This window comes from Tyto alba, unplaced genomic scaffold (assembly GCF_018691265.1).
Source record: "Tyto alba isolate M040663 unplaced genomic scaffold, T.alba_DEE_v4.0 Super-Scaffold_10, whole genome shotgun sequence".
Lineage (NCBI taxonomy): Eukaryota > Metazoa > Chordata > Aves > Strigiformes > Tytonidae > Tyto > Tyto alba.
The window spans coordinates 10,590,322-10,617,070 of NW_024881262.1; the positions used below are offsets into that span (position 1 = coordinate 10,590,322).

Here is a 26,749-nt window from a genome sequence, read left to right on the forward strand (position 1 = left end):
AGCTTGAATGAGTCAAGTTTATCAGCAAAGCAATAACAATGCAAATGCTCACAAATTATCAAGCATCTGTTGGAAATGTGCTAATTACAGGAGCAACACTACTTGCTTTCTGTCTCAGATTAGCCTTTTTTTCTGCATGGTTTCTCACTGTGTGGAGCAGTGAGGTACCTGCTCTGCATCTTCTGACTTTACTGTAGAACAGCTATACAGGACTTGGCAGTTTTAAGCTGCAAGTAATAAACTTTGTTTAAATAATAGCTACTGCTCTTGGAGCTGTGCTGCAGGTTTTAATTGTTTCAATGACTAATGGTATATGCTAGCATAGACAGAATCCAGGAGTGAGCTTTCTGACTCTTCTCTGAGCTGCCATTTCAGATAAATGGTAGGTAGCTACTGGAATTAAGTGAAATACATAACTTTCTATAATTGGTTTTCCAGAAGGAAATTAATAGGAATCCAACCTGGACCTAAATGTTGAATATATAAAGAGCCCAGAAACAAATAATTTATCAATGTCAAAATGATTAAAGTACAGTTGTTACATTCTTCACAAAGAACAAATCCAGTTCCTGTTATTGCCTAAACAGATTGATTACAGTACTGAGGATGTGTCTTTTTAAAAAAAAAAAAATATGCAAGACAACCTTAGATCTGTATAATTTGTTAGCTTACAGAGAAATAAATGCACATATAGAAAAAGTAGTATTCTGTACTGAAGGAAAGCTGCTTTATCAGATCTCTGACCTGTTGTGAGCCATTTAAATCAACAAGCTGCACAGCAAAACTGCACTACTAGAAAACTACTAGAAAAAGCCACTGTGTGTACTATAGGGAAAGAGGGTCTTCATATGCAATATGCAACCAAAATGTAGTACTCTGCCTACAGTTTTTACCAGCATAAGCATGTCAGGATTTATTGTTTTCACTCATACAAGCCAAAGTAAAGTAAGTTTTTAAGTAACTTAAACTTCTATAGGGTAATGACTTAGCTAACATCTAAAACACTGCTTAAATATAGTTTGCCATTATCTGAAAGTCACTTTTGACCACTGAAATACTTTGTTTTACAGCTGGTTTGAGTTTTGTTTGGATTGTTTCTTAATCTTAAAAGGGTCTTGATGTTTGTAGTATGCATTTTCTTTTGCTGCAGTGAAAAGAAGTTGCTTGTTGAATAAAAAGGAAAGCATGAAGGCACTCCTGTCAAAAAGTGGAGATGCTAGAAAACTTATTTTCTTGTTCTAAACACTGACTTAAGATTTGTACACCGTTATCTGGAACCTTTTTTAACAATAGACTTGGTGCTCCAATGCAGGGCTGTCAGGTTTTACTTCTACAAATAAAACTGTTATCAGCCTGAATGGTCACTCCTCATTAAGAGTTTGACATTGTTGCACAGCATATTTAATGCTAAAATTGTTTTTACCTGTTTGTTTGGTTTGCATCAATTTCCCTTTGATATTACTAATTTTTATACAAAGTATTCAATATTTATTCTTAAACTTTGCTCTGTACCACAAAAAGACAATTGTTTTGTAAAATTTGTTTTGAATAAACAGACTTATTTCTTTAAAAAAAAAAAAAAAAAAACAACAAACCCAAAAAAACACAAAACACAACAAAGGTAAATATCTTGTGTTGCTTTCTTTGTAACTGACAGGCTCAGCACTGATGCTTTTAAATGCTATTCTGAGTTTCCTCTTGAGAGGGACTTCAAACTGTTTCCCACTCTCATCCCTTCTGTTTTACCCTGAACCAAACCTTTTGTGGAACAGAAGACAAAATTGGTGTTCCCAAGAAAGGAGACAGCTCAAAATATTTTTTTGCCAAGCTTTTAGGTGTAAAGTTGTATAAAACTGCCAAATATTAGAAGCTTAACCTCTTGTTAATATTAACTCCAAATCTCTATGTTCTCTTCTAGGCAATCATTCCTCAGAGGTGTGTATCTCTAAAGTTCTATTTCAGATCACACTTTGCAACTTTTGAAAGCTAGCTGATGGTTTGGAGAACAGTCATAGTATTTTCATAGGGTATAATTAAATTCAGATAGTTAAAAATTGCATTTTTGTATGTGTCTCCAATTTGTCTAGCATAATGAATCAAGCTGGTGTTTTCAGAAATGTACTCTTTTGCCTCTAGTAACACTCAATGTCTACCTGTGTGAGAGAGATAATTTATACTTATGTTATACCTTTAAATCATACTGAAGAAGATAAAAAAGGAAATAAAGTCAGCGAAGATTGTGGGGTTTGGCTTGTTACAGGGTGGGTTTTGTGGGTTGGTTTGTTTGTTTGTTTGTTTTTAATTGCTCCCTCTGGTCTAGATACAGTGCAGTTCAACTAAATTAAGCTGGGTTTGCCTGGTACTTTTTGTTAAACTAAATGACTTAAGTATTTGCTGGTTTAGAGTAACTCATTAATAATCTCTTTCTCAAGACATTACAGAAAGGGAGAAAAGATTAGTGCTTGCATTTTAAAAAACTAGAAACTTCTCAGGGACATATAGTAGTCAGATATGAATATCCTGAGCACAATGAGATGATCTTTAATACTGCTTTTTTTGTAAATACATGCAAGGCCTAGTCTAACGACTTTCTTATGTCCTGTAATCAGTGCTTCTAAGGAGAAAAAAATCCTACCCTGCAAACCCCCTAACCCAAAACACAAGATAAATCTTGCTTGCTTTTCCATCAGATAGACTGTTTGTAAATGCATGGCTATGAGCATTTCAGTGACTTGATTATATCTATTTATTAATCTTAGTGAACTTCAAAGAAGTTGTAGAGAATGTACTGTAAATGCAGTTATTTGCATTCTCAAAAATTATACTGGCTCACGTGTGCAGGCTTACCTCCTCCTTGTTGACAAGTTCTCATCACTTTCACTCATCACCAGGACTCTACTAGATCCTCCTTGACTAGCTTCATGCATCACTTCAATCTGAATAAAAAGGACATGTTCAAAGTTAAAATGCTGAATTGCGATGCTTTTGCTGAGAGAACTTTAACTCTTTAAAATAATAAAAACCAGATTCTACCTAGTCTAGTAAGTCACTGGGCAAGTTAAAATAATTGAATTCTAGATGTACAGGCTGTAAATCAAGAATACCTCCTCCCTCTATTTGCCCACTTCCTTGCTCAGTATTGGCATGGGAGGCATTCTTGACTCCAGGCAAAGTCGTCTTGATCTTTTACCATAGAAGATGAATTATCTCCTTATGTAGATAATTACAGGCATAACAGTCCGTTCCTTAGACTCTGAAATACTTTTTTTGGTTGTTGTTTCCTGCCTGAAGCCAACTCAGAGACTTCACATTTTCAGAGTTCTTTGTACAGTGCCATACGGAGAAGTCTAGAGAATCCATCTTGTGCCTCTGAGAAGCATCTTTGTACTGGTAGCAGTATCATGTAAGATAGCACATACCCTCAAATACTGAGCACAGTATACATGTGCAATGGCTGTCCCCGGGTTGAAATGAACTGGGGCTTTTTATAATATTTTGATAAACATTAACCTACTTCCTTGTCCAGTCTTGCAGAGTTGGATGGTTTCAGGTGAGTTCCAGGCAAGTTTTAAGCAGGCTTTTACTCCTTTTTGCTTGCAGCCTTAAAAGCAGCAAGCACTACTTGGGCTTACTCAAATGCTACCTTCAAATTCAGCAGAACAGCTCTGCTGCTGTGTTTGCTGTTAATCCAAGTCAATCTAAACTCCAGTAGAGTCTTTCAGTTCCTGAGCACTTTAATTTTTAAAGGCTGATTCTGGGGAAAAAAAAAAGCAGTGGCCTGTCTTATATTCTATATAGCTAAATTATTTAGCTGATTGGTGATGATGGTGGAATCCATTAATAAACTATCCTCACTTGAACTATTATGAAAACAAAATACAAATAAATTTTATAGCAACAATGGGAGGGAAGGAAAGGGGGGATATTTGCACTGTAGTCTTGGAAAGTAGATTTAAAAATGAATGAATGGACAGATGGTCTTATAAAGCCTGTACCATGTTGTTGCATATACCCAACTGTGGGAGGAATACAACTGATTACCTGCATTACTGAGGAGAATAAGACTAATTCCAAAGTCACTTTCTGTGAGTTTAGACAAAGGTGAGACCAGCTGTATGTTCTTGCCAATAACTAGATTTTATTGTGTGCTTATTTCCAAAGTTAAAGGCTGTTTCAGCCATTTCAGAAAATGGACCGAATTTAATTTTTGCTTTTCAGCTTCAGGGAAATAAAGGTCAAATGTATGAGCAAGTCAGGGCCAGGCACAGCAGAAGAGTTGGGTTGAAGTAGCTTCATATGAAAAGCTAAAATTAAATAATAGAATTATGCCAGGTAGACACTTGATACATTTTTAGTTTTTTGTGCCTTAGGGTAACACTGTTTCTCCCATTCTCCCTCCTAACTATTTCCATCCCCCTAGAAAAAAAAAAAAAACAAACACAAAACAAACAAAACCCCAAAACAACTAGTTCTGATTGTGGAATTCCTGCACTAACAGGATAAAGCAGGATTTAGGCCAAAGTAGCACATCCATGTGTGGTTGTTACTAGTGTAAAAAGTGCTAATGGAAGAGTTTAGTTCTGTGAATTACTCATTAAAAAATCAGAAAGTCCATAATGCTTCTTTTAAGAATACCTTCAATAATAGTGGACTAACCTGGAAAAGACCCAGAAAACTTTCATCATAAAATGTGATCTCTGGTATTGGCTGTGTTATCATATAGAGCTCACCTTTAAATATCACCTTTAAAATAACTAATGAACTATGAAAAAGTTAACTGCAACTGCAGAGGCAAGTGTGCCATCTCCTTTTCTTGGTATATAACCTATTTTAGGTTGGGGCTATTTCTTACCCCTGGAGTTACACTGACAGCTTATTCCCTTCCTCTTCTGCCCTCAAACTGCTGAACAGTGTGAAATAGGCTACTTGTCATTTTCCTCATGCTTTTATGAGGCAGCCAATTCAAGATAAAACCCCTGTCTCACACTACCTGACTTCTGCTATTCTTTTCTGAATATTAGTTGTATTATTTCCCTCAAGACAGTCAGGGCTCTCATTTTTTTTTTTTTCTTTCTCAAAACATGACTTAAATTATGGGGATTTTTTACCATTCTAATGATATGCTGTCCTAAATAGCTAATAATATGAATCTTAATGCAGGGAAGATGTAAGAAAATTATGGCAAAGGGATGTTGTTATTTAAAAGGTTGTGAGCAAATATAAGTCTATGTGTTTTGATTTTTGTCTTATTTCTGTTAAACTTGTAACTAAAGGGGGTACAGGCAAATTTACAAAACATTTGTGAACAGGCCATTCAGAATACAACTTCAGTGGTGGTGCTTCTGTGTCTTTCACAGGGATATTTACATTGTCTAAACCCAAACATTTTAAATAAGACAAATGAGGCATTACTTAAATTTGACAGGAAAAAAAAGAAGTCTGGTCTCTGGAAGTGGCTATTTCAGCTAGCTTGGACAAATTAAAAGTTTCGGGATATAGTTGCACTTCATCCTAGTTACCGGAACTGCAGATGAATTAAGTTTCTGGATCTTTCTGTTTCAAGTCTTAAAATACTGAAGGAGGGCCAAATGGCTGTCTTGTGAGCTTGTTATCCCACAGTCAGTCTCTACATCTCAAACAAAAGACGCTGCTGTACGGGCAGGGCTCTTAAATGCTTTCAGGCTTGGGAATAGGGAAGAAAGGATAAGGATGTCCAAAGAGTCCTAAACAGAATCTAGCTGCAGAAACACTAATGCAATAAATCTCATCATAGAGACACAAAAGCAAAATACATTTCCCCTAATCTTACTTGCCCATGCAGCAAGAAGTAACTGGAATTTTTCTTGGTTGGTTTATTTTTAGGTATTAAATGTCTAGTCTTTCCCCTTTTGCGTAGAAACTACTCTTAGAAAATATTTAAATGAAGAAAAATACATAACTTTGTATAACACCAAACATAACACATCTTTCAGAGGAGCTGGAATAAGATTCCAGTTTTAGAAAGGAATCAGTCCATATGCTATAAGGAAGGACAGGCACTTTAATGTATTATTGTTGGACATTCCTTCCACATTTCCCCTGTCATCCTCTGAAAGTGATTTCTACTTTAGTATAACTTGGTTTTCCATGCATATGAGCATAAAACCTTTTTAACACTGTCATCTGAATAACTTCCACAATGTGACATGAAGTGGAAAAAAAAAGGATTAGCAGAGAGTTAACTTGGAATTAAAAAATCGAACATTTGTTCTCTCACAATATGGGACGTCCCCAAAACACAGATACTCCTACCTTAATTCCACCTTTAGTCTTCTTAATGTTTTTCTTTTTTGATAACTCTACTTCAGAAATGGACTTGGGAGGACAAGAAATTTCTGTGGACCTCCTGTTGGTAGCTGAAGGAGTCAAAAAGAAAGTAACATTAGCAAATGCATGCTAAAAGTTGAAATCCTACTTCCTAATAACAGTAATGTGTGAAATTCCTGTCACATCAGTGGTAACTGAGACATGGTTTAGAGAACTGAATTGTGGCTGGAGTGGTGAAGGACAAGCTGGCACAGGGGATGGGCCATGTTGTTCATTGCTCCACCGTGTCTTGAATTGACGCTTATGGCTCTATGCTGTAATGAGGAATTTGGTTTGGCTTCCTCTCTGGCAAACATCTTTAGGGTAGCACAGGTAAATGTTAGTCAGCTGTATCAACAATTAGGTAATTTTCATGTGCATAGATTTTCAGCTTAGGTGGCGTTACTGGTGTGAGTTCCCAAAGAATGGAAATGTTCATTCTGGTAACGGTTAATGTCAGGTTATAAAAGACTGTTCCCTGTAAGGTTTCATCACATGAACAAGTCTCAAGAGTAGTCATACAGGTGTTCTGCAAGTCACTGTCACCATGTATGTAATGACAGTGAATCTGAGGAAATTATTTCAGGATACGCTCTGTCGTGTCAACTTTGTTGGGCCTTGCAGGCTCTATAAACCACAGTTGACTGTGAGCTGTACGATGCTACTAGAAAATCATCCTTAGCAACTTAACCACTTATTCTGAGACTGTTGTACAAAGAAAAGGTTTAGAATGAACTATGAGAAGGGGAGTCCTACATTTGGCTTGGGTATAAAATCACCTCTGTTTTAGATTGGATCTTTGTTTTAAATTGATAATGAGTTCACAGTGTGTGTTATATAAGTACAAGGCAAATAGTGCTCTCCTTTTCTTAGTTGCTGAATTGGTACAGGCAACCATGCATGCCATGGTAGAAACAAATATGAATACCAGATAAAACGATGAAAGAATCTGGGTCAGGCAACAAAGAACAAAACTGTTATAATCTGAGATTAGGTCCTTTTCAGTTTTATTCTGGGCAAACTTTCTAATTGAACAAGAACTTTTCAAAAAATAAAAGCTGCTGTTTTCAAATTTTAAATGTTCAGTTCAAAATGGTTTCACCAAGTTTAATGTTTTGAGGTGTTGTGACTCTTGGTTGTCAGTAATTACATTTTCTTCTTCTGTGGGAGAAGCTGAGGGATATAATAAAAAGGATGCAAACATCTTTGAATGGGGAGGACATTAACAGATTTCCCAATGTCCTTGTCATTAAATTATTTTAATGTAGTTAAAAAAAAAAAAAAAGGCATAGAAACATCCCAGATTATATGCAGTTAAATAGACAATGTATCAGTTTCATAGACAATAATAACAAGCTGACATTTCTTCTACCCTGTGTCTTTTCATCTGCCTTATCATGCAGCTGGGAAGAGAATTAATTAAAGCAGCTTTTCTCCAACTCTTTCCTAAATCTTTCTGGTTTTATCCCATGCTGAATGACATGAGGACTTGGCAATGTCCATTTCATGCCTATTACTTCCTCACAATGACTCCATATTAGAAAGTTTCTTCAACAGAACAGCAAAGTCTGGCTGCCACCAGCAGCTATAATCAATGGGTAGAAGGTTCTCGTGGTTCCCAGGATTGAGCTGAAATGCAAATGTCGACTCTATTTGGTTCTTCCATCACTCTCTTTCAGAATATACAGCAGGGGATTTGTTTTGGTTTTGAACACTACTTTCAACAGATGCCTTTTTCCCATCCCCAAGAAAGCTTTCCATGAAGTAGTAATTGTTCTCTCAGTGGTATTGTTATTTCACCCAAAAAGTGGTGTACTGACATTTTAAAACCAAGGGGGGAAAGAAAAAAAGGCAAGATGCAGCAGATAATTTGTACCATTGACAAAACCAGAATACCAACCTTCATCAACTATTTGATAAATTTTCAAACAGGCTCTTTTATGTTTTTCCCCGTGAATCCCTGAGTAAAGTGATTACAAGCATCGGCAAATTCATTCTTTTCCATACTAATGCATCCTGAAAATTCTATTTAGCCTTAAATTCTCATCTACTACCATCTCAACACAAGCTGTGATCGTATCTATCACACTGAGTAATATTCTCTCCTGGAACTTCTCCCAACTATATACTATTTATACCTTGAAAAATCAACATTAAAAAAAAAAAAAAATAAAAAAATTGTAAGACTTGATTGCGGAAATCCTCATTGAACTAAAGGAAAACAAGACATCGTTTCATAGTCTTCCCCACACACTTACCAGGCCCTCCTGAGTACCCTAGATATGCTGCCAGCATCCAGTTACCCTATCTAAATTTGAGTTCTGTCCACTGGATTGCTCTAAAAAGCTAATTCCCAAATTTTATATCTACTGGATGTGTTATTAAAAGGAATGGAAGCAAAGGAAGTAACTTTAGGAAACGTGAGAGCTTTTGCTTAGAACAGCATAGTTAGCAATACCAAGTTGTTCAACCTATTCATTAATCAGAAAGCTTTCTAGCTTGAAGGTATGGTTGATACTGGTATGAAAATCCTGGCTAAAAGAAGTCAGCAGAAAATGTGGCAATCAGTTATGACTTTGATGTCTGGATCACAGCTTACAAACTCAGAGAGCTCCAGGTGATCCAGGAAAGAGAGCACTGGACAGTTTAAGTGAAAGGTGACACATTCACAAAAAGCTCAATCGCAGATGCTCCTTGATCCAGCAGCAAATTACTTGGGTCAGTTTACTACTTTAGTCTTGGCTTCATCAGTATGACGTATCTCGGAAAGAAGTAGATATAAGAAAGAGTGAAATCCAACTACTTATTTTTTAGGGGTGAATTTGTTTCAGATTGACACAGCAAACTTTCCCCTTCCAATCTGACCCAAAAATGAATTGAAAACAGGAAGCAATCTGTTTTCGGTTATGCTCCAGAGTATTTTTGAGTTAATGACTGGCCCATCTTCAGAGACTGCTGCATTTCACTACATTTAAGTAGTTTCTGGAGCAATTTAGAAAGAAACAGCCCAAATACCTGCCAATTATTATTCTACTTATTACTGTGGAACTAGAAATATTTTATAAGGGAAACTCCCTTACAAAATTCAGTATGGTTGGCTGTTTCAAGGTCATTACTGTACCGTACTGCCGAGGAAGCTGAAAGTTACAGTGTTCAGCTGCCTACTGAAAGAACAAAGGCACAAGAACAAAGGAAAACTAACTATACATAAACAGTCTAAGATCTGCATGGTTTCAAGGTTGTTTTCAACCTATTGTTTCACAGTTCTACCCTGGATAATGAGTAATGAAGATTTCATTTCAAACTCTATTTTAAATTACTTGATGCTGCTTTTAAAGCAAATATTGTTAGAGCACTGTATGCAGAGGTAAACATTTTATTGCAAGGATATTTACAGTAGAGCAGGGTTTGGGTCTATCACTTGCATTCACCTGGAGCACCACTGTGCTTTTCCTATGGGGCTTTAGTACTCTTTACTAGTTTTTTATGAACAAGTTACATGAGAAATATGGAATTACTGCTTTATTACCTAGCCTACAGCAAATGATAATGTGGGCTGTCCTGTCCCGTCCCTAAAGCTACTAGGAAAGGACACAGGGTCATGCACTTAATGTTGCTTTTCAGCCTCTCCACCACTCCAGGACTGAAATAAATTCAGTGAGGACAACTTTTTGTGCTGCTTGTGAGGAAAGGCTGTGGTTTCACCCATTTCCGCACCCCGCTCCTGTGAGGCAGGGTACAGGCTCCATCTCCCAGTCATTCATCTCTCACGGGGAAGGCTACATCACACACTGAGGCACAACCAGAATTGTGTGCAGCTCCCCGGTGCTCAGAGACAGCTCAATTAGTCCATCTGGGAAACTGGCCTCAAGTTTGCTCCTGCTAGAGCAGATGTAACTCATTAGCTAGCAAGAGACAGAGACTCTGTAATCAAGGGTTATGACACACACCCAGTACTTGTAAGACATTCAAAGTCCCCCTCAGATAACTACCATGCTTTACGTTCAGGTCTTGTGTGAATTTCCCAATCACATCCTTCCCCATTTGTTTTCTGTGGAAGAGTTTGTGTGTTCTCAGTAATCACCTACAGCAGAATCAGTCCTTTGGCAAGAATAGGCATGGAAACAACTAGTATGTTAAACTGTTTATCGGGGCTTGCAGCTCATGCTGTCCCCCAGGAACATGAGTTTGAAGATAACTGATGACTTAATAGTTGTTTTGAATGCTGGTGATGACAAAACAACATGCTTAGGCAGCTAAAGAAGCAGCTAAGCATCTAAGGTTTATCATTTAATGGCTTAATACAGAAAGTCTTTTCCATTCTTAGGCAATATAATCTATACTTCTTTGCTCTAGCAAAACTGCTGTCAAGCCCCCTGAAAATCTGCCCATGTAAGATGCATAGAGCAAGGCCCTTGTACATGGAATATTATTCTACAGACACACCTCTTGGTTTCCTCAGACTTGCCCAAGTGTGATAGCAGCCCTACGGCCACAAAATTGAAAGCATCTTTTCCTTTTCTCTACTTTGTTTATAGAAATATCTTGAACTATAGAAACTGGTGGTTTCCCAAAACCATTAATGAAAATCACATGCACCATCTTTTCTGAGTCAGTTAATCTCTCTGCAGCCTCACTTCTCCTGCACACATCCCCAGACATTCTTCTTTTATCCTCTATCCAGATGTTATTAGTGAGTGTTACACATTAGTGACTGTGAGGGATGCTGGAATGGATCCAATGAGCAGTCATACACATTTAACTGAGATGGAACCAGTTTAAATTTTATTATTTAAATAACCACAAAGGCTCCAGCTGTGCTTCCCCATACAAATTTCATGTTCCAAGTTGGCCTTCTAAGATGTTTGTAGGGTGTCATGGATTTTATATGTGCAATGTGCTGTTAAACATGTTATTTACTTAACGAGCTCACAGAAATGTTGGTATCTCTGCTCCTGTATTCCACATTTATGTTGCACACAAAGAAATCCCTAGGTGAGTATTTTCTAGCATTTAGAAAACAGGAGATGCCAGAAGCAAAGCTACACATGGAACCCTAATATGCCCCTTTGCTGCTAAGACATCTTGGTCCACCCCCCTCTAAGAATTCTTGCCTCATTCAGTGCGTGGAATCAAAACCACTTAATTCATAAGCAGCTCTTCACTATTTTGATTTATCTGTATTTCTCAGTGGGGGCCTAGAGCCTTACTATCCATATGCTATTTCAATCCTTGCTCTGAAAATAATTGTCTTCTTTCTAATAGTCATTTTTACAATTCAAGTACTTCATCAATATTTACTGAGCTGTTTTCACAACACTTCTCAGAGGTGACAGGCTGTTATCAACAACACTAAGATCTCTGAGTTCCATCGATAAAGGTCGAAAGAGAATACAGTACTTTGGGAGACCAACTTGACATTTTTAGAACTGAATTTTCAGGTTAGTGAGTATTATATGCCACTTCATATGTTCAAGAGCACATGCCCTGCCCAGTATTTCTGGTTTCAGTCTTTCACTGCTCTTTCAGTGTAGATTTCTTCATCTAGTTGCACAAGTTATTAAAAACAAAACCCCCAAATCTGCACTAAGTCGAATGACATTAACACCCATGTGGGTTTTTAACAAGGTTGAAACGTTTACACCTACAGCACCAGCTTCTCTCTCCCATGTCAGCAGGAGTAAAAGCAGCAGTAAGTAGTCACAGTTTCAGGGGTTACTCAAGAACAGCTGAAACCCAACCGAATTGGGTCTGGTACAGTTCTCCCTTTCCTCCCAATCTCTGGCCACACACTTCTGTCTCCTTTTTTGTCAGCACTGCTGTTCATGGAACTGGATGATGAGGAGCTGAACTAGACTAAACAAAACAAACCACCCCCCACATTGAGTTTTCAGTTCCCTCCTTTGTTCCCACTAGTTATGTGACCATAAGTATTGAGGGAAAGCAGAGTCACAAACACACTGCTGTGCAGGGCAAAGAGAGGAGAAAGGGAGACTGTGACAGCCCTGCATTAAGAAGGGCTTAAGCTGCTGCAAGATCATACCGTAAGGAAACAAGCAGTGCAGGGGATAAGAAACATATTTTGTCTCTGAGTTCCAAAGATTTTTGCTGACAACAAAGGAAATGAGACTAGCGGAGCCAAACTGTAGGAAGTTCATACATAATGAACATGTATGAACTGAGACTTTTTTTTTTTACCAAGTGCTTATAATTCTGCCGAATCTGGACACTTTAGGAAGTACCACCATGTTCCAGCTCTCACCACAAAGGTAACTAAAGCAAGACAATTTTCCTAGCCTTGTTCACCGAGATGGCCAAATCATTTTTTACTGAAGTTTTCAAGGAAAGTGTCAGGCTGAAGAAGATAGCCTTTGGGAAAGTTTCATTTCAAAGAGTCAGAGTCTGGGAGAATTACAAGTAAATTAAAATAGAGAAATGCTAACTACAGTCATCCCTAATACTTTATATTATCCTTTACAGTTCTGTGGCTTCTCCCAGTGTGCCTGACAGCCTATGGGCAATACTAGCCTGCATGGTTTGACTTTGTGGACCTATCCCAATTCACTCCAGCTAAGAACTTCTGTACAGAAATGGAGACCACAAGTATGCAGTCAAATAATCAAAAATTACGTGCTGAGAAGTGAACTAGAGCAAAGGAATTTCCCCACGAAGTGCCACTTCTTTCCTCCCAACACATACAGGAACAAGCTTAGCCATTAGCAGTATTCAAGCAGCTGCCATTGGGAGTAAATAGAGTTCTCCTTGAAATAAGGTGTCATATATATTACTAAAATATTTTCAAGGCATTTATTATAAAAGAGTCAGCAGAGGGTTTTCTGCTTTTTCTGGATTGATCTGTGAATAATATTTAAGCAGATTTCAACAGCTAAAATGTGCACCAAGTCCAGCTGACATAGACTTTTGAGCATCATGATAATTCCAGTAGTGGTATTTCAATGCTGAACAGGCATGTCCCTGCAAAATTTACAAGTTCATTTGTGAAATCAAAGGCTTCAAGCAAAAATAGGATGAATTTAAAATTTTGCTTCAGAATTTCCAGTCCCACAGAAAAGCACTGGGAGAGGGAAAGTTTACAGTGCACTCTGAGCTGCTTTTCTGAATCTTCACTAAGCTAAGACTTTGCCAAGAGTCACCAGAGACCATAAGGACACAGACATAAGAAGCTGTCACAGCTGTTGACCTGATAGAAATCTGCCCTTTCTCTCATACATGGTATCAGCTCTCTGCCTGTATGCACCTATGTATATATGTCCACATAAAATGAAGAGTCCAACAGGTATAACAATGGACTACTTCATGCTTGAGCTATCACACCAGTTAAGATTTTTCCATCAGCACCCTGAATTGGATTGAATTTTCCCTACCACTCCTTGTTAGGGAAATGGATAGTCAGCAAGTAAGAACAAAATCTATTCTGGAACGAACGTAACTTTTTTTCTTTTCACAGACAACCATTGCAATGCTGCCATGGTATTGTTACATCTGCTGCCTGGGAACAAAAGCTTTTCTTTCTGGTCTTCTATTTATGTTTACCACATTTTATTGCCTTTGCTTGCCTTTGTATTTACACAGCTTAGGAACATGGTATTTCCCTATTGCCATATTCTATTTTGCAAGCTTTTAGAAATATTCAGGTATGTCCTGGGTAACAAATAACAGTGAGTTAAAATATCTGTTTCAAGAAGGTGCTCTTAGCCTCTCTCATTTTTCCAAGATGGTGCTCAATACATTCTCTCCAAAGATAAATGCTGATACTGCATTGATCCTGTGAATAAAAAGAAAGGGAACAGAGGAAAGTCCAAAAGAAGGTAGCTTCAAGATGAGCAGTATTTCATAGCCTCATTTTCAAGGCTTGGAATAGGATTTAGTATTCCTCTTTCTAGTCTCAGCCACATTTCAGACTCAGACCGCGAAACCCATTGGTGAATCACTCAGTTTACCTGTACTTCAGTTTTCTTTCTGAAAAAAAAAGAGGTTAAAATACCTAACAGTACTTGCCAAGTGCTTTGGCATTCTGAGGGAAAGGGCACTCAGGAAATTAAAAATATAACTCTTTGTAGTGGACAAGAGGGATGCCATTACACAGTATATGTAAATATACATGTACTGTTCATGGCAGTTAAAGCAACTGGTTTTGAGCCCCAGGATAAGCTGTAGATAGTCAGGGACTTCCGTTTTTTTGTACAGAGGTACTCTAGGTCAATCATCTTCAGGCACAAAGAATCTGAATGACACTACAGTCTACTTATCAATGTCTGAACAGGACTGGGTTGCACTTTGCATCTCCTCAGAGAACAATTGGAGTAACGTCTTAAAATAAATTTCATCTACCTATTAATTTGCAACAGGACATCAGAGGCTAATCCTTATGACACAGTTACCCTGTATTGCATTGTGTAACACTGAACTGCAATGCAAGGGTCAGAGCAAGGGAGCATCTCATGATTTTCTGTGAAAGTGCTGATAGTATTGCATTGGCTGTATGAACATTGTCATTTATATACTAGTGATTATTCTTTAAGGTTCTATCTATACCATAAGTGTAACTAAAAAAAAATCTGCAAGTGCTCTAAAATTACAAGAAAGAAGTTCAAGAAACACAGACTGCATGCTTAAACAGAAATGCAAGACTAGCTTTTACCCTGAAGATGCAATTTTACAGAAGATGAAAGCCATTCTAAAACTGTACTGCCACTAACAGGGACTAACTAGCTCTGACCTACTGACCCCATAACTCAATTTTTCTGCAATTTCCTTTGCTTCAGCACTAGTGGCCACCCAGTGAATAATATGATCAACTTTGAAGTTAGTGCTGCTTTGAGCAGGTGATTGGGCTGTGTGCTCTCCAGAGCTCTCTGCATTTTTGTAACTCATGCAATGGAAAACTATTACATTTTTGCAGTCAGTTCATTGAGTTGTCAAGGTAAATCACAACTCATACAGCTAATTGACTGCCAACAACAGCGCAAGAGGGAAATTCATTGCTGTGGGATACGTGGGTAGCAGAACAGAGCAGGACCTCTTCAAAGTCATTGTAGTCTCAGCTTACTTTAAGCCAATAGTGAAGCTGAAACTTGAGGTAGCAACTGTATGTTAAGAACACAGATAGGATGGTTTGGGGGAAAAAAAGTACAGTTGTCAAACTGGCATGGTAATTGAAAGAAGATGATCTTCCTTAGTAAGAAGGGATGAGTGTTGGGGAGAAGAGAAGAACAATAGGGACATTTGTGTGACATTGTGATAGTAAGCCTAGAAAGCAAAATGATCAGGCTACTGGCCATCCTAATCTTCCTGTTGAGAAAGCAAAGTTTACTTCATGCTCTTCATGCAGATTAGTTTTTATCAAGGCTTTTTGCTAAAGGTTCCTCTTTTAAAAAGCCTTAAGGTTCCATTTTTAAATTTCTCATAAGTATCTCTGCTGAAAAGAGACTATGACTTCCTGCCACCACGTATGGGGTAGCTGGGCTCCAAGATGCGCTGTTTCAAATTAGCTTCATCCATGTTCTTTTTGCAGAAACCAGCTATCTTGGTTAAAGGTACATGCTAACCTCAAATCAGGATTTTCAGTAAATTCCAAACAGAAGCAATGTTCATCTTTTATAGTTAGTAGAGGATAACACTAGGAAGTGAACAAACAGTTATGTAGAGGGAAAAAAATAAACAAAATTGCACAAATGAGTCAGTGTCTCTAGTGAACCCTTTTTAGCCTTTGCAAGTATCTGACTGAAACTTGAGGGACTGTGACCCTTTAAAGCCAATTGTTCATATTACAGTATATACAATGTAAAAGAGGTTCTCATGCTTACTTTGCATACTTGCAGTGACTAGCCTGGTTTGGGTGTTCAAGAATTAGCAATATAAGACATACTGAGAAACAGTATAGAAATGTATTCTGTAGATTAGACCTAGGAAGGGAAGCCTGAATTTTTTTCATCACCCTTGTTTGTACATTTGCAGTGACAGATATTTCACATTCATTTTTAACAGCTGGGCCTACAAGGCTGACACTGAACAATGCAAGTCTTCATTCTGATAACAAAAATTAAACATGACCGTGTGGACAAAACATTGGTGTGTATCTGAAAGCAGCTGTTCATGGCCTACCTACTCCTGCTGGTCTGGTAATCTTTGGTGATGCTCGCTTTGGGGAAGATTCAGGATGTGGGGCAACAGGTTGTACTGGCCGGGTCTGTTTGGCTGCCAGCTTCTTCAGACTTACTTGCCTCTTGTCAAACATTTCTTGTACATCTTCTAGTTTTTGTAGAATTCTTTGGGCATTGGCCTAAGCAAAGAAAAGGCAAACAACAGATGGTTGTCAGTGCTGGACTGAGCAAGTTAAAAAAGGACTTCTGTTACCCAAAATCAGACTAGAGCTGAAGATACTGTGCTGCACTTTAATGCAACCCAGCCCATGCACTCACCAAGTAGAACACGGTGACTCATGCAGTCTTTCTAGCACTACTCTGAAGAAAATCACATATGTGTTCTATCACTACTCACTTAAGTAAAACTTATTGTCCCCACTACCTACCTTTCTGCTCATTTGGTGTAGGCAAAGAGGCATATTTGAGCAGACTTAAATATATAGACCAGTACACTCTCACATACAAGGCAATTTGTAATTTTTAAATTCTAAGTGAGTGCATGCACATTTGAGGGGTTTTACCTTTATTTCGGGGGTAAGGATCATGTCAAATTGATTGTAGAACTCCTTCGGGTTAGAGAGCTGGTGTTCCTTAGCTGTTACCAGGAACTTCTCAATTTCAACGAGTGCAGTTTCAGCTCCCTCTTGTGACTGGCACTTGTCCACAGCTTGGGAAGCTAAGAGGTAAATTCCAGCTTCACACCATTGGCTTGCCTGTAAAGAAAAATGGGGCAAGGAGGACTCCACATCACTGACAGCCCATGTTGTGAAGTTTTGCTTTTACTCCATGAAATACCGCTTTGCCCTAACACATCACTAAAGGGAATGACCGTTACTTCGTAGCACTCAACAGCTCCTGGCCTCACATCTCCCTACCTAGATATGTAGAACAATAGCAAGTTCAATTCAGCTCTCATGGGCTAGATGATCCAGTAACATGTAAAATAATAATATTTCAAGCAAAGAGGACAAGTGTTACTGTGATTTCTGCAAATCAAATGCCAGCAGTACTACCTCATTTCGGTGTTCAATCACACAATTATCCAAAAAACAAAATGAATATTTGAACCACATCAAAACTCCCCAAAACTTCTTAGGCCTATAAAACTCAGTTAAAAATACTCCAAAGCAGGTTTTTACTGTAAAATTTTGGTAATTCCTGTTTCAGATGAGGCTGGAATAGCATGCAGACATTCTCAAAGCAATTTGCTTGCTATTCTATCTAGATCAGAGGAAGTGAAAACAACTGAACAAGCAGTAAACTGTTAATTTTTAAGCACTGGAATACATTTGGTTTTAATTTAAAATGTAGACCTAGCTCATTTTTTTTCTTAGCTTTATTTCCTACTTTTCATCATTTTAAGACCATAATTATGGGAAGCTACTTCTCCAATTTTTATAGTAACAGTTTCTGAATGGAGGGAAAAAAAAAAAAAAAAAAGAATAAATACTTCTCTTCATCCAAATTACTTGAGCTTATAAAAACTTTCATTTTCAGTAGAAGCTTACCAGGGCTGTTATCTGAGAAGGTTCACTAACCTTATCTAATTGCTTATGCAGCTCAAGAGACTTTCCCAAAATATCATACTTTTTCTTGGTCTCATTGGTAAAGTCATCACAAATACGCCTGAGTTCAACACACTTTGGTCTAATGGAGTCAACTGCGTAATGGTTGTTTTGGATGAGCTGTTCTCCATGGAGAGCTAGAGACTGGGCCTTCTCTAAAGGTTCCTGTAAAATTGATGAGAAAAAATCCCAAGTTAGATCTTAAAATGACATGCATAATAAAGACAATCCATCTCTGTAATCCCTGCTGTAGCCTGGAGGTAAAGGTTTGGGATTCTAATGAAGATCAACTTTGTTGTCAGTGAGTATATTGAAACCCAAGAGGTTCCATCTGAACATTAGGAAACAATTTTTTACTATGAGAATCACCAAGCACTGGAACAGGTTGCACAGAGAGGTTGTGGAGTCTCCCTCCTTGAAGATATTAAAAAGCCATCTGGACAAACTGCCCTCCTGGGCAACCTGCTCTAGGCGGCCCTGCTTGAGCAGGGGCATTGAACAACATGACCTCCAGAGGTCTTTTCCATCCTTAATCATTCTGTGATAAGTGTGATTCTGTGAGTGTACATCACTTTCTTTCTCACATACTGGGGACACTCATTTTACAAATTTTTTTCCCTTCAAAGTTCCCAATAATCAAAACATGTATTTTTTTCACTCACTAATTGCCAGGTTTATAATGCTTTAGTTTATTTTTGATTCCAAGATTTATTTTCATTCCAAGAGTTTGGAAAACTCTTCAGATCCTGCTGACTGAGTGCAGTTCATAAGCTTAGTCACAATGGGATGAAATTAAAGGTGGCTAACAGAAATGGAGCACACATCACTACCTTATGTGTGATGTGGACAATGGAAGGAAAATGCATGCTACTATAACTTCTATTGCTTTAGGCTTCTGCAGAAGACCTGTGTGAAGATCACAATATTTCTAAATCTTAATCCTATTCTTAAAAAAGATGATCATCAGCTTTTACATTTGTTCATGTGCATCCTCCTCTGATTCGACTTACTCATTTGTTCAATGCTTTCTAATACTACTAAATGTGATGTATCTCACAGCTGACCAGCTAATGGAAATACAAAGTCTGGAAAAGAGTGTAAGGCATGGGTGTGCCTCAAACTGCTATGAGTTGAACAGAATGATTTTAAAAGTTATCTGGCCAAGGTAACCTGTTCAGTATTCTGAACTTTTCAGATTCCAAAGATGGACTTAACCTTTCCTGGTTTGAAATACCGATTTTTGAACTGAATTCTAGCTTTCCAAGTAACAAACTGGAACTACTGAGTCTCAACAGCCCTGGCTTCTGGAAATGAGGATGTGAGTTTTGGAATTTAAAATAATGACTCATGAGAAAAGAGTAAGTGTGGTATAAGGACAGTGACAGGGAAGTGTCTAGAAGATCATGTCTATAAGCAGCTAGAATACTATATTGAGTGCAAACCTGTCCTTTCTCTTCTAGTTGTTTCTGTTCCCTTAGGAGGTGCTCCACTCGAGTCACACTCTCTCCAATGTCAGCAAAACCTGCTTGTGCTTCCATGAGATTATCCAATGCCAGTTTTACCTAAAACCAACAAACATAAAACAACAAGAAAAAGGAAAAACAACAAAAAAACCCCACCCAAAACTCCATCACAAGATTCTCATAAAATGATAACAAATTATGGCCCCTAAACATTCTCCAACATCTTTTAGAAGAGTCTGCATCTCAAGTTTGGTCTTTCAGCGCATTCCAAAATGGAAAAGCCAAGGAATAAAGCAACAATCAACTATTCTTCAAAGAGTTGCTCTCCTTCTCACTATTTAGGCCCGCACAGTTATGAAGACCTGTAACTCCAGAGTCTATGTTAGTCCAGAATCTGTATTACTCCAGCCTCTGAGCTGACAGTTGGGCTTTCTGAACTGTATCCTGTTGACTCTGGTGGGATTGACAATTTACAATCACAGAAGTGATATCTGATAACATCACACAGAAATGCAAAATGATTTATCAAGAAGTTGGTGGTTTGCATTTTGGCCTAACAGGATGGCACTTTCTTCACTGTGCCTTATTCAAATGTTGTAAGATATCCGATAGCTGTCAATAATTTAATTTTTGGATATCCATTTCCTATTTCATAAGGAAGGGCTTCTCTCCCAACCTTCTTTTTAGATTGCCAGTATACTCTAAGTATGGGTAAAATTTGACCTTATTTACCAGAGAAGGCTAGAGAGAATGAACAAATTAAATACCTCTCTAAAATCATGTTCAAAGTGTCGAAGCTGAAGGCATTGTTCTAGTTTTAGATGATGCTTGGTCCAAAATTGATCAAAAGCCTTTTCTGTTTCATCCAACTGAGCCAACAACCTGTTAAGAAATTAGAATGAAAAGAACTTACATGTTACCTTTAGTTAATTTACTTGAAGTGACACTAACTGATGGCAGAAAGCAGAGTAGTGACATCGTGGGAACTTACACCTATGTTAGAAGGCTCTGTGTCAACTTTCCCTTAAGCAAAAGAGAATGAAATTTGCAGGAGGACAGGCAGCATTGCCTGACTGATTGTCAGTCAGACTGACTGACTGATGAGTGACAACTACATGGATCCACTGTGGCAGCTGCTGTCCTGCCTCCTGACCTGCAGCAGGAACACAGAGCTGTTCCATGCACTGGCAGCCAAAGGCAGCTGTCCCTCCCTAGCTTCCATCCAGTTCTTCAAAGATAGTTCAACCTAGGCCAATGCAGATTGAATATGATGCAATTATTATTTTAAGGAATGTTTAAAGCAGAACTGCACAACTTGTTAATTTTCTTCACCCATCGGAAATGGGCGAGGACTGAATAATTTTTCTCAATTCATTAAAAACAATAGGTTATAAGCTTGTAATGCCTGCCATGCACATTGTTTCACTTTGTGTAAATAATTAAACATTTATTTGCAAAGAAATTAGTATCAAGGTGTCACGCATCTTGAGTAAAATGTCTGACAACAGACTAGTGAGTCATCCTCATGGTTTCTCAATGATCTATTAATTATATTAAAAAAGGAGAACAGTTTAAACAGGAGAAAAAAAAAAAAGAAAAAAAAAAAAAAAAAAAAAAAAGGTCATGTCTGAATATCCTGTGTTTCAATAGATGGGCACTCTTAGGGCAAGCAGGGGACCAGGCCTGGTCTCCTACAAGCCCGGTGAATGCTGGAATCATCATGTTCTTGGGGCAAACACCAATAGCTCCCTCCTATTCCTTTCAAAAAAAAAGTTCTGTTTTCAATCTATCCCTGAAAAACCTGTTTTTAATCAAAGCTAGTTGTTGAATTCAAGATGAATTCGCAAATTCTTTTGGGATGACTGTTTAAAGGATTTTAAAGTATTCAGTGAAAAATATCAGCTCAGCTCTACTTTTGGCAGCTTTGTTCCCCGTGAATGCAGACACACTGAAACACTAGCATGGCATTTCTGTTTCCACTGCATCACATGGCACAGCAGAAACTTCTACACAGTGACTAAAAGCTTTATAATAATAACTATCATTGTAGGAAGGAATAGGGATTTCTCTCTCTCTCTCTGCAGCTGCGAAGGGGTATGTTTCAGAGTGTCACCTTCATCTGTTCCTCCCCCAGTGTTTCCAGAGACATGCACAAGCACATACCGTCTCATCTCACACGGATTCAGATGTCACTTTCTAACAAGGCATAATAGTTTAGAGGACACATACGTTATGGGGAAATTAAGTCCCACATTAAATCTTCAGCCAGGTAGTTAGTGGTTCAACCAAAAATTACCAAGAAATTCAGGACTTGTTTGAACTTGTCTTGATAGTTTAATCAAGTACCTTCTTCAAATATATTCCCTTCTCTGAGTTACCCGACCAATAAATCCTGAATAGCTGAACCTGTGGGAATTTATAACCTGCATATTTAAATCATTTAAATTACACTTGCATTTTTTAAAAATAAATTAGCAACTTGCACAAGGTAATCTAGCTTCACTGACCTTTCTACCGTTGCCACATTTTCCAGTTCATCTGGACTGAGTTTGCTGTTTGCACTTCGGGTGACTGGCTCCCTAATGCATGTCAACAGGGTGGCCCCCTGCTTCACAGCTAGTTTCAGCTCATCCTGAGGGGAAAAAAACAAGCCAAACAAATGGTATGTACTTATTATAACAACACTCGCATCTCTTAGGTGGATAACAATAGGTAGAATTGATAAAATTAAATCTGATAGAATTAAATCTGGCCAGAGACATCAGGGCAACAACAACAAAAAAAAGCTTTTACAGGTACGTCAGTGATAAAAGGAAGACTAGGGAAAATGTGGCCCCTCTCTGGAAGGAAAAGGGAGACTTGGTCACCTGGGATATGGAAAAGGCTGAGGTACTCAATGACATTTTTGCCTCAGTCTTCACCAACAAGAGCTCCAGTCACACCATCCAAGATGCAGAAGGTAAAGGCAGAGACTAGGAGAATGAAGAACCACTCACTGTAGGAGAAGATCAGGTTCGAGACCATCTAAGGAACATGAAGGTGCACAAGTCCATGGGACCTGATGAGATGCATCCAAGGGTCCTGAGGGAACTGGTGGATGAAGTGGCTAAGCCACTATCCATCATATTTGAGTAGTAGTGACAGACTAGAAAAGTTTCCGCTGACTGGAAAAGGGCTAACATAACCCCCATTTTTAAAAGAGGAAATAAAGTAGAACCAGGAAACTACAGGCCAGTTAGTCTCACCTCTGTGCCTGGCAAGATCATGGAGTGGATTCTCCTGGCAAATATGCTAGGGCATATGAAAAATGAGGTGATTGGTGACAGCCAACATGGCTTCACTAAGGGCAAATTGTGCCTGATGAATTTGGTGGCCTTCTATGACAGGGTTACAGTGCTGGTGGACAAGGGAAGAGCAACTGATGTCATCTACTTTGACTTGTGCAAAGCTTCTGATATGTCCCACACAACATCCTTGTCTCTGAATTAGAGACATAGGGATTTGACGGATGGACCACTTGGTGGATAAGGAATTGGCTCAATGGTCACACTCTAAGTGTTGTGGTCAACAGCTTGATGTGGAGAGCAGTGACGAGTGGCATTCCTCTGGTGTTGGTGTTGGGGCCAGCACTGTTTAACATCTTTGTTGGTGACATGGACAGTGGGATCGAGTGCACCCTCAGCAAGTTCACTGATGACGCCAAGCTGTGTGGTGCAGTGACACGCTGGAGGGAAGGGATGCCATCCAGTGGGACCTGGACAGGCTGGAGAGGTGGGCCTGTGCAAATCTCATGAAGTACAAGGCCAAGTGCAAGGTCCTACCCATGGGTCGGAGCAATCCCAAGTACAAATCCAGGCTGGGCAAGGAGTGGATTGAGAGCAGCCCTGCGGAGAAGGATCTTGGGGTACTAGTGGTTGGAAAACTGACTCTGACCCAGCAATGTGCACTCACAGCCCAGAAAGCCAACCGTGTCCTGGGCTGCATCAAGAGAAGCGTGGCCAGCAGGTCGAGGGAGGGGATTCTTCCCCTCTGCTCCACTCTCGTGCGACCCCCCCTGCCCAACATAAGAAGGACGTGGCCCTGCTCAAGTAGGTCCAGAGGAGGCCATGAAGATGATCAGGAGGCTGGAGCACCTCCTTCATAAGGACAGGCTGAGACAGTTGGGGTTGTTCAGCCTGGAGAAGAGAAGACTCAGGAAACCTTATAGTGGCCTTCCAGTACTTAAAGAGGTCCGACAGGAAAGCTAGGAACAGAGCATAGAGATAGGATGAGGCGGTAACAGTTTTAAACTGAAAGACGGAAGATTTATATTAGATGTAAGGAAGAAATTCTTCACTGAGAGGATGGTGAAACACTGGAGCAGGTTGCCCAGAGAAGTTGTGGCTGCCACCTCCCTGGAAGGGTTCAAGGCCAGGTTGGATGGGGCTTTGAGCAACCTGATATAGTGGAAGGTGTCCCTGCCCATGGCAGGGGGTTGGAACTAGATCATCTTTAAGGTCCCTCCCAACCGAACCAATTCTATGATTCTATTAACATAGTAATGCTAAAGGAGGATTCTTTCATAGTTATTAAATAGTTGTAACAAAATATAAATGCTTACCAAAGATGATACGTTTATCTAGAAATGCAGAGACTAAATCTATTCACTTTGAATAGTAGCTATCTTTCCAAGAAAAGATATAATTTCTGAGCAGATTCCATTTCTGACCAGGCAACTTGCAGAATAAATTATTCTACCGCAAATTGAATGTGTGCCACGGATCATTCAGTGAGCTGACTGTACTGAGACGTTGCACTTAATGGAATTTCCTTAAACAACATTGTGACATGCTCTCCTCTTCAGCAGTTTCCAGAAAACTAACCCCCAAATGATGGCAGAAAGTTCTGTTAAATCAAAAATCATATATTATGTTGATGGCACTGTCATGAGACAACACTCACCTTCAGCTTGCTATGGTGGTCAGTGTGTGCGGAGAGGAGCTCCTCTGTGCACTGCACGTCGTTGGGAAGTTCAGTCTCTGCTAGGTCTGTTCCAAAGGTCTGTAGCATCTGTGCTGTTGTTTTTACTGTCATTGCAAAGTTTTCAATAGCCTGGAAAAGCCAAAGTCATAGACTGGTTATTTACCCTTAGCCCTTTAACAATGTTTAGTCCTTCAGGCACACTGTGCTGCAAGTATTACATGCCTGTAAAGCTGGCCATGTTGCTCTTTTTTTGGGTGGATGTGCTCAAAGTTACAAATTAAATTCTCTGTCACAAATGATCTTTTCACAGGCCTACAAGTATTGTTGTCTCCATGAACCAGCTGGGGAAATCCCAGAGTTTAACAGACATAATGAAACCACAGAGGACATCAGCTTCAAAGCCAGGACTAGAACTTCAGATCTTCTGCCCATGCTTGCTGGAAAATTATGCTGTATTTAAAATTTTAATTAAGGTTTTATTTAAGTTGAGGAGACTCTGCAAAGCCTTTTACACTTATGCCTATACAGCCATTGTTCACTCAGCAGCGATCTGTCTTCCCCCTGACTTCTGAAAATGTGCATCTCCATCCCACGTATCTGTACTGGATGCATTCCAGTCACTCCCTCCCATCTGTTCATAACAGTACACAAATACAGGGACAACTTACTGCAAATACAGTTAAAATTCATAAATTAATTGCAGCATTGCTGTTTCTTTATCACTTGGGTGCACCAACACAAAACTTGTCAGAAATCTGTGGTTTTGCTGAAGAAAGAGGAAGTGAGGCAGGCTTAAAAACAATGCTATCTTTTCAGAGTAGAATATATTGTTCAGGCTTGTGAGATGTGATTAAAACCTTCATATCTAGTAGCAAGTAACTGCATGGAATGTTTTTTCATGATTATGCCCCAATTTCTTTCAAGGCTCTGTTGTCCTGTATAGCGCTCTATTTTTTACACTTTTTGATCTAACGCACCCAACAGTTTGAGTCAGTCAACAGCACTAGGGATGCTCTTACACCCGGTCAGATACCACATAGTTGCTGCAAGTTGCAATCCCTTCTCCAACAATGATGGGAATTCCTCATTTGCAACCATAACAGTTAAAATTATGCTGTGTGCTCAGTGAAAAACAAACTGGAGGTAAATCATCATTCAAAAGGTGCAGAGAGAAATTACACTCCACATATGTGATCTGAAACATGTCCCAGATGAGGCAATGCCAATAGACTTCATAGCCTTCTTCCTTTGATTCAGTAAAGTGCTAAAGCATATGTTCAACTCCAACCATGAGCTGAAGGTCTATGAATCTCATCAGTTATTCAAAAGCTAAGAATGTGTTAAAGGGCCTTACTGAGTAAGAATACTATGACACTGTTAGGCTCCAGTCCAGGTCAACAGTGAGATAGGGTTTACTACTTCTACTACAGACTTTTGGGGAATTTACCTTTCTCTACTCAAGTCACGGATTTCCTTTTTCCATGAGTCCCTAGCAGAATCAATAGGCTGAAATGCAGACGAAGAGTTACTACATAATGGTTGCTCTGTATACATCATCTGGATAATTCTGGGTGTAGACGTGTAGAAGGACAATGCCAATACTCACAGTTCGGTGATGTATCCACTGACTGTGGCCATATTCCAGGGTTCCTCCCAGCTCCCGAGTCAGCTGACTTTTGTCAATATAGCCATGCAGATCAGAGACAGAATTTAACATGATGATCTGAAACAAATTCAAACATAACAGACTGAGAGAAATAACAAGCCATTTCAATCATCGTTCCTAGGATCTGGGTTTGCCTTAAACACATATGACCAAACTGTAGTTCCACCATAGGCAGTAAGTTTCCATTATGTATTTGTTCATGCAACGGCCACAGTTTATTTCCAATAGATTTTGCCTTCTCAACACGTACCATAATTTGACATCATCTTTCTTCTTGCTAGGCTGAGGATGCAGTCATTTTGCATGTGCATCAAAAGCAAAAGTATGGTATTTATAACGTTCACACAAACCTCCATCAAATAGTTTCTAGATTTTCTACATAATTGTCATTTACAGAGAAATGGAGGAATAGGCAGGTTAAGCAGCTTCCTCAACACCAACCACTTGATCCAGGGAAGTGCTGAAATGAAATCACTGAGAATAAGATTTCTTTTCAGTTGTATCATTTTTATGGCACTATGTCCACTGATTTCACTGGCATTATTCCATTTTAAACCATAATGAAAGAGAAAGGAGAGACAA

At 38.9% G+C, this 26,749-nt stretch overlaps 1 protein-coding gene across 9 annotated transcripts in view; it reads right to left on the reverse strand.

The window, feature by feature from the left end:
* Positions 1 to 26,749, reverse strand: part of MCF2L2 (MCF.2 cell line derived transforming sequence-like 2) — a 178,229-nt gene that overhangs the window by 85,193 nt on the left and 66,287 nt on the right. For all 9 annotated transcript variants that reach the window (XM_042799216.1, XM_042799211.1, XM_042799223.1 and 6 more), the window contains exons 6-15: positions 26,108 to 26,224; positions 24,481 to 24,630; positions 22,047 to 22,171; positions 20,307 to 20,421; positions 19,519 to 19,638; positions 18,050 to 18,241; positions 17,033 to 17,224; positions 16,471 to 16,648; positions 6,292 to 6,395; positions 2,848 to 2,936 (exon numbers count right to left, since the gene is read on the reverse strand). In XM_042799216.1, the coding sequence (XP_042655150.1) occupies positions 2,848 to 2,936; positions 6,292 to 6,395; positions 16,471 to 16,648; positions 17,033 to 17,224; positions 18,050 to 18,241; positions 19,519 to 19,638; positions 20,307 to 20,421; positions 22,047 to 22,171; positions 24,481 to 24,630; positions 26,108 to 26,224 (1,382 nt within the window). The remainder of the gene's footprint in view (positions 1 to 2,847; positions 2,937 to 6,291; positions 6,396 to 16,470; positions 16,649 to 17,032; positions 17,225 to 18,049; positions 18,242 to 19,518; positions 19,639 to 20,306; positions 20,422 to 22,046; positions 22,172 to 24,480; positions 24,631 to 26,107; positions 26,225 to 26,749) is intronic.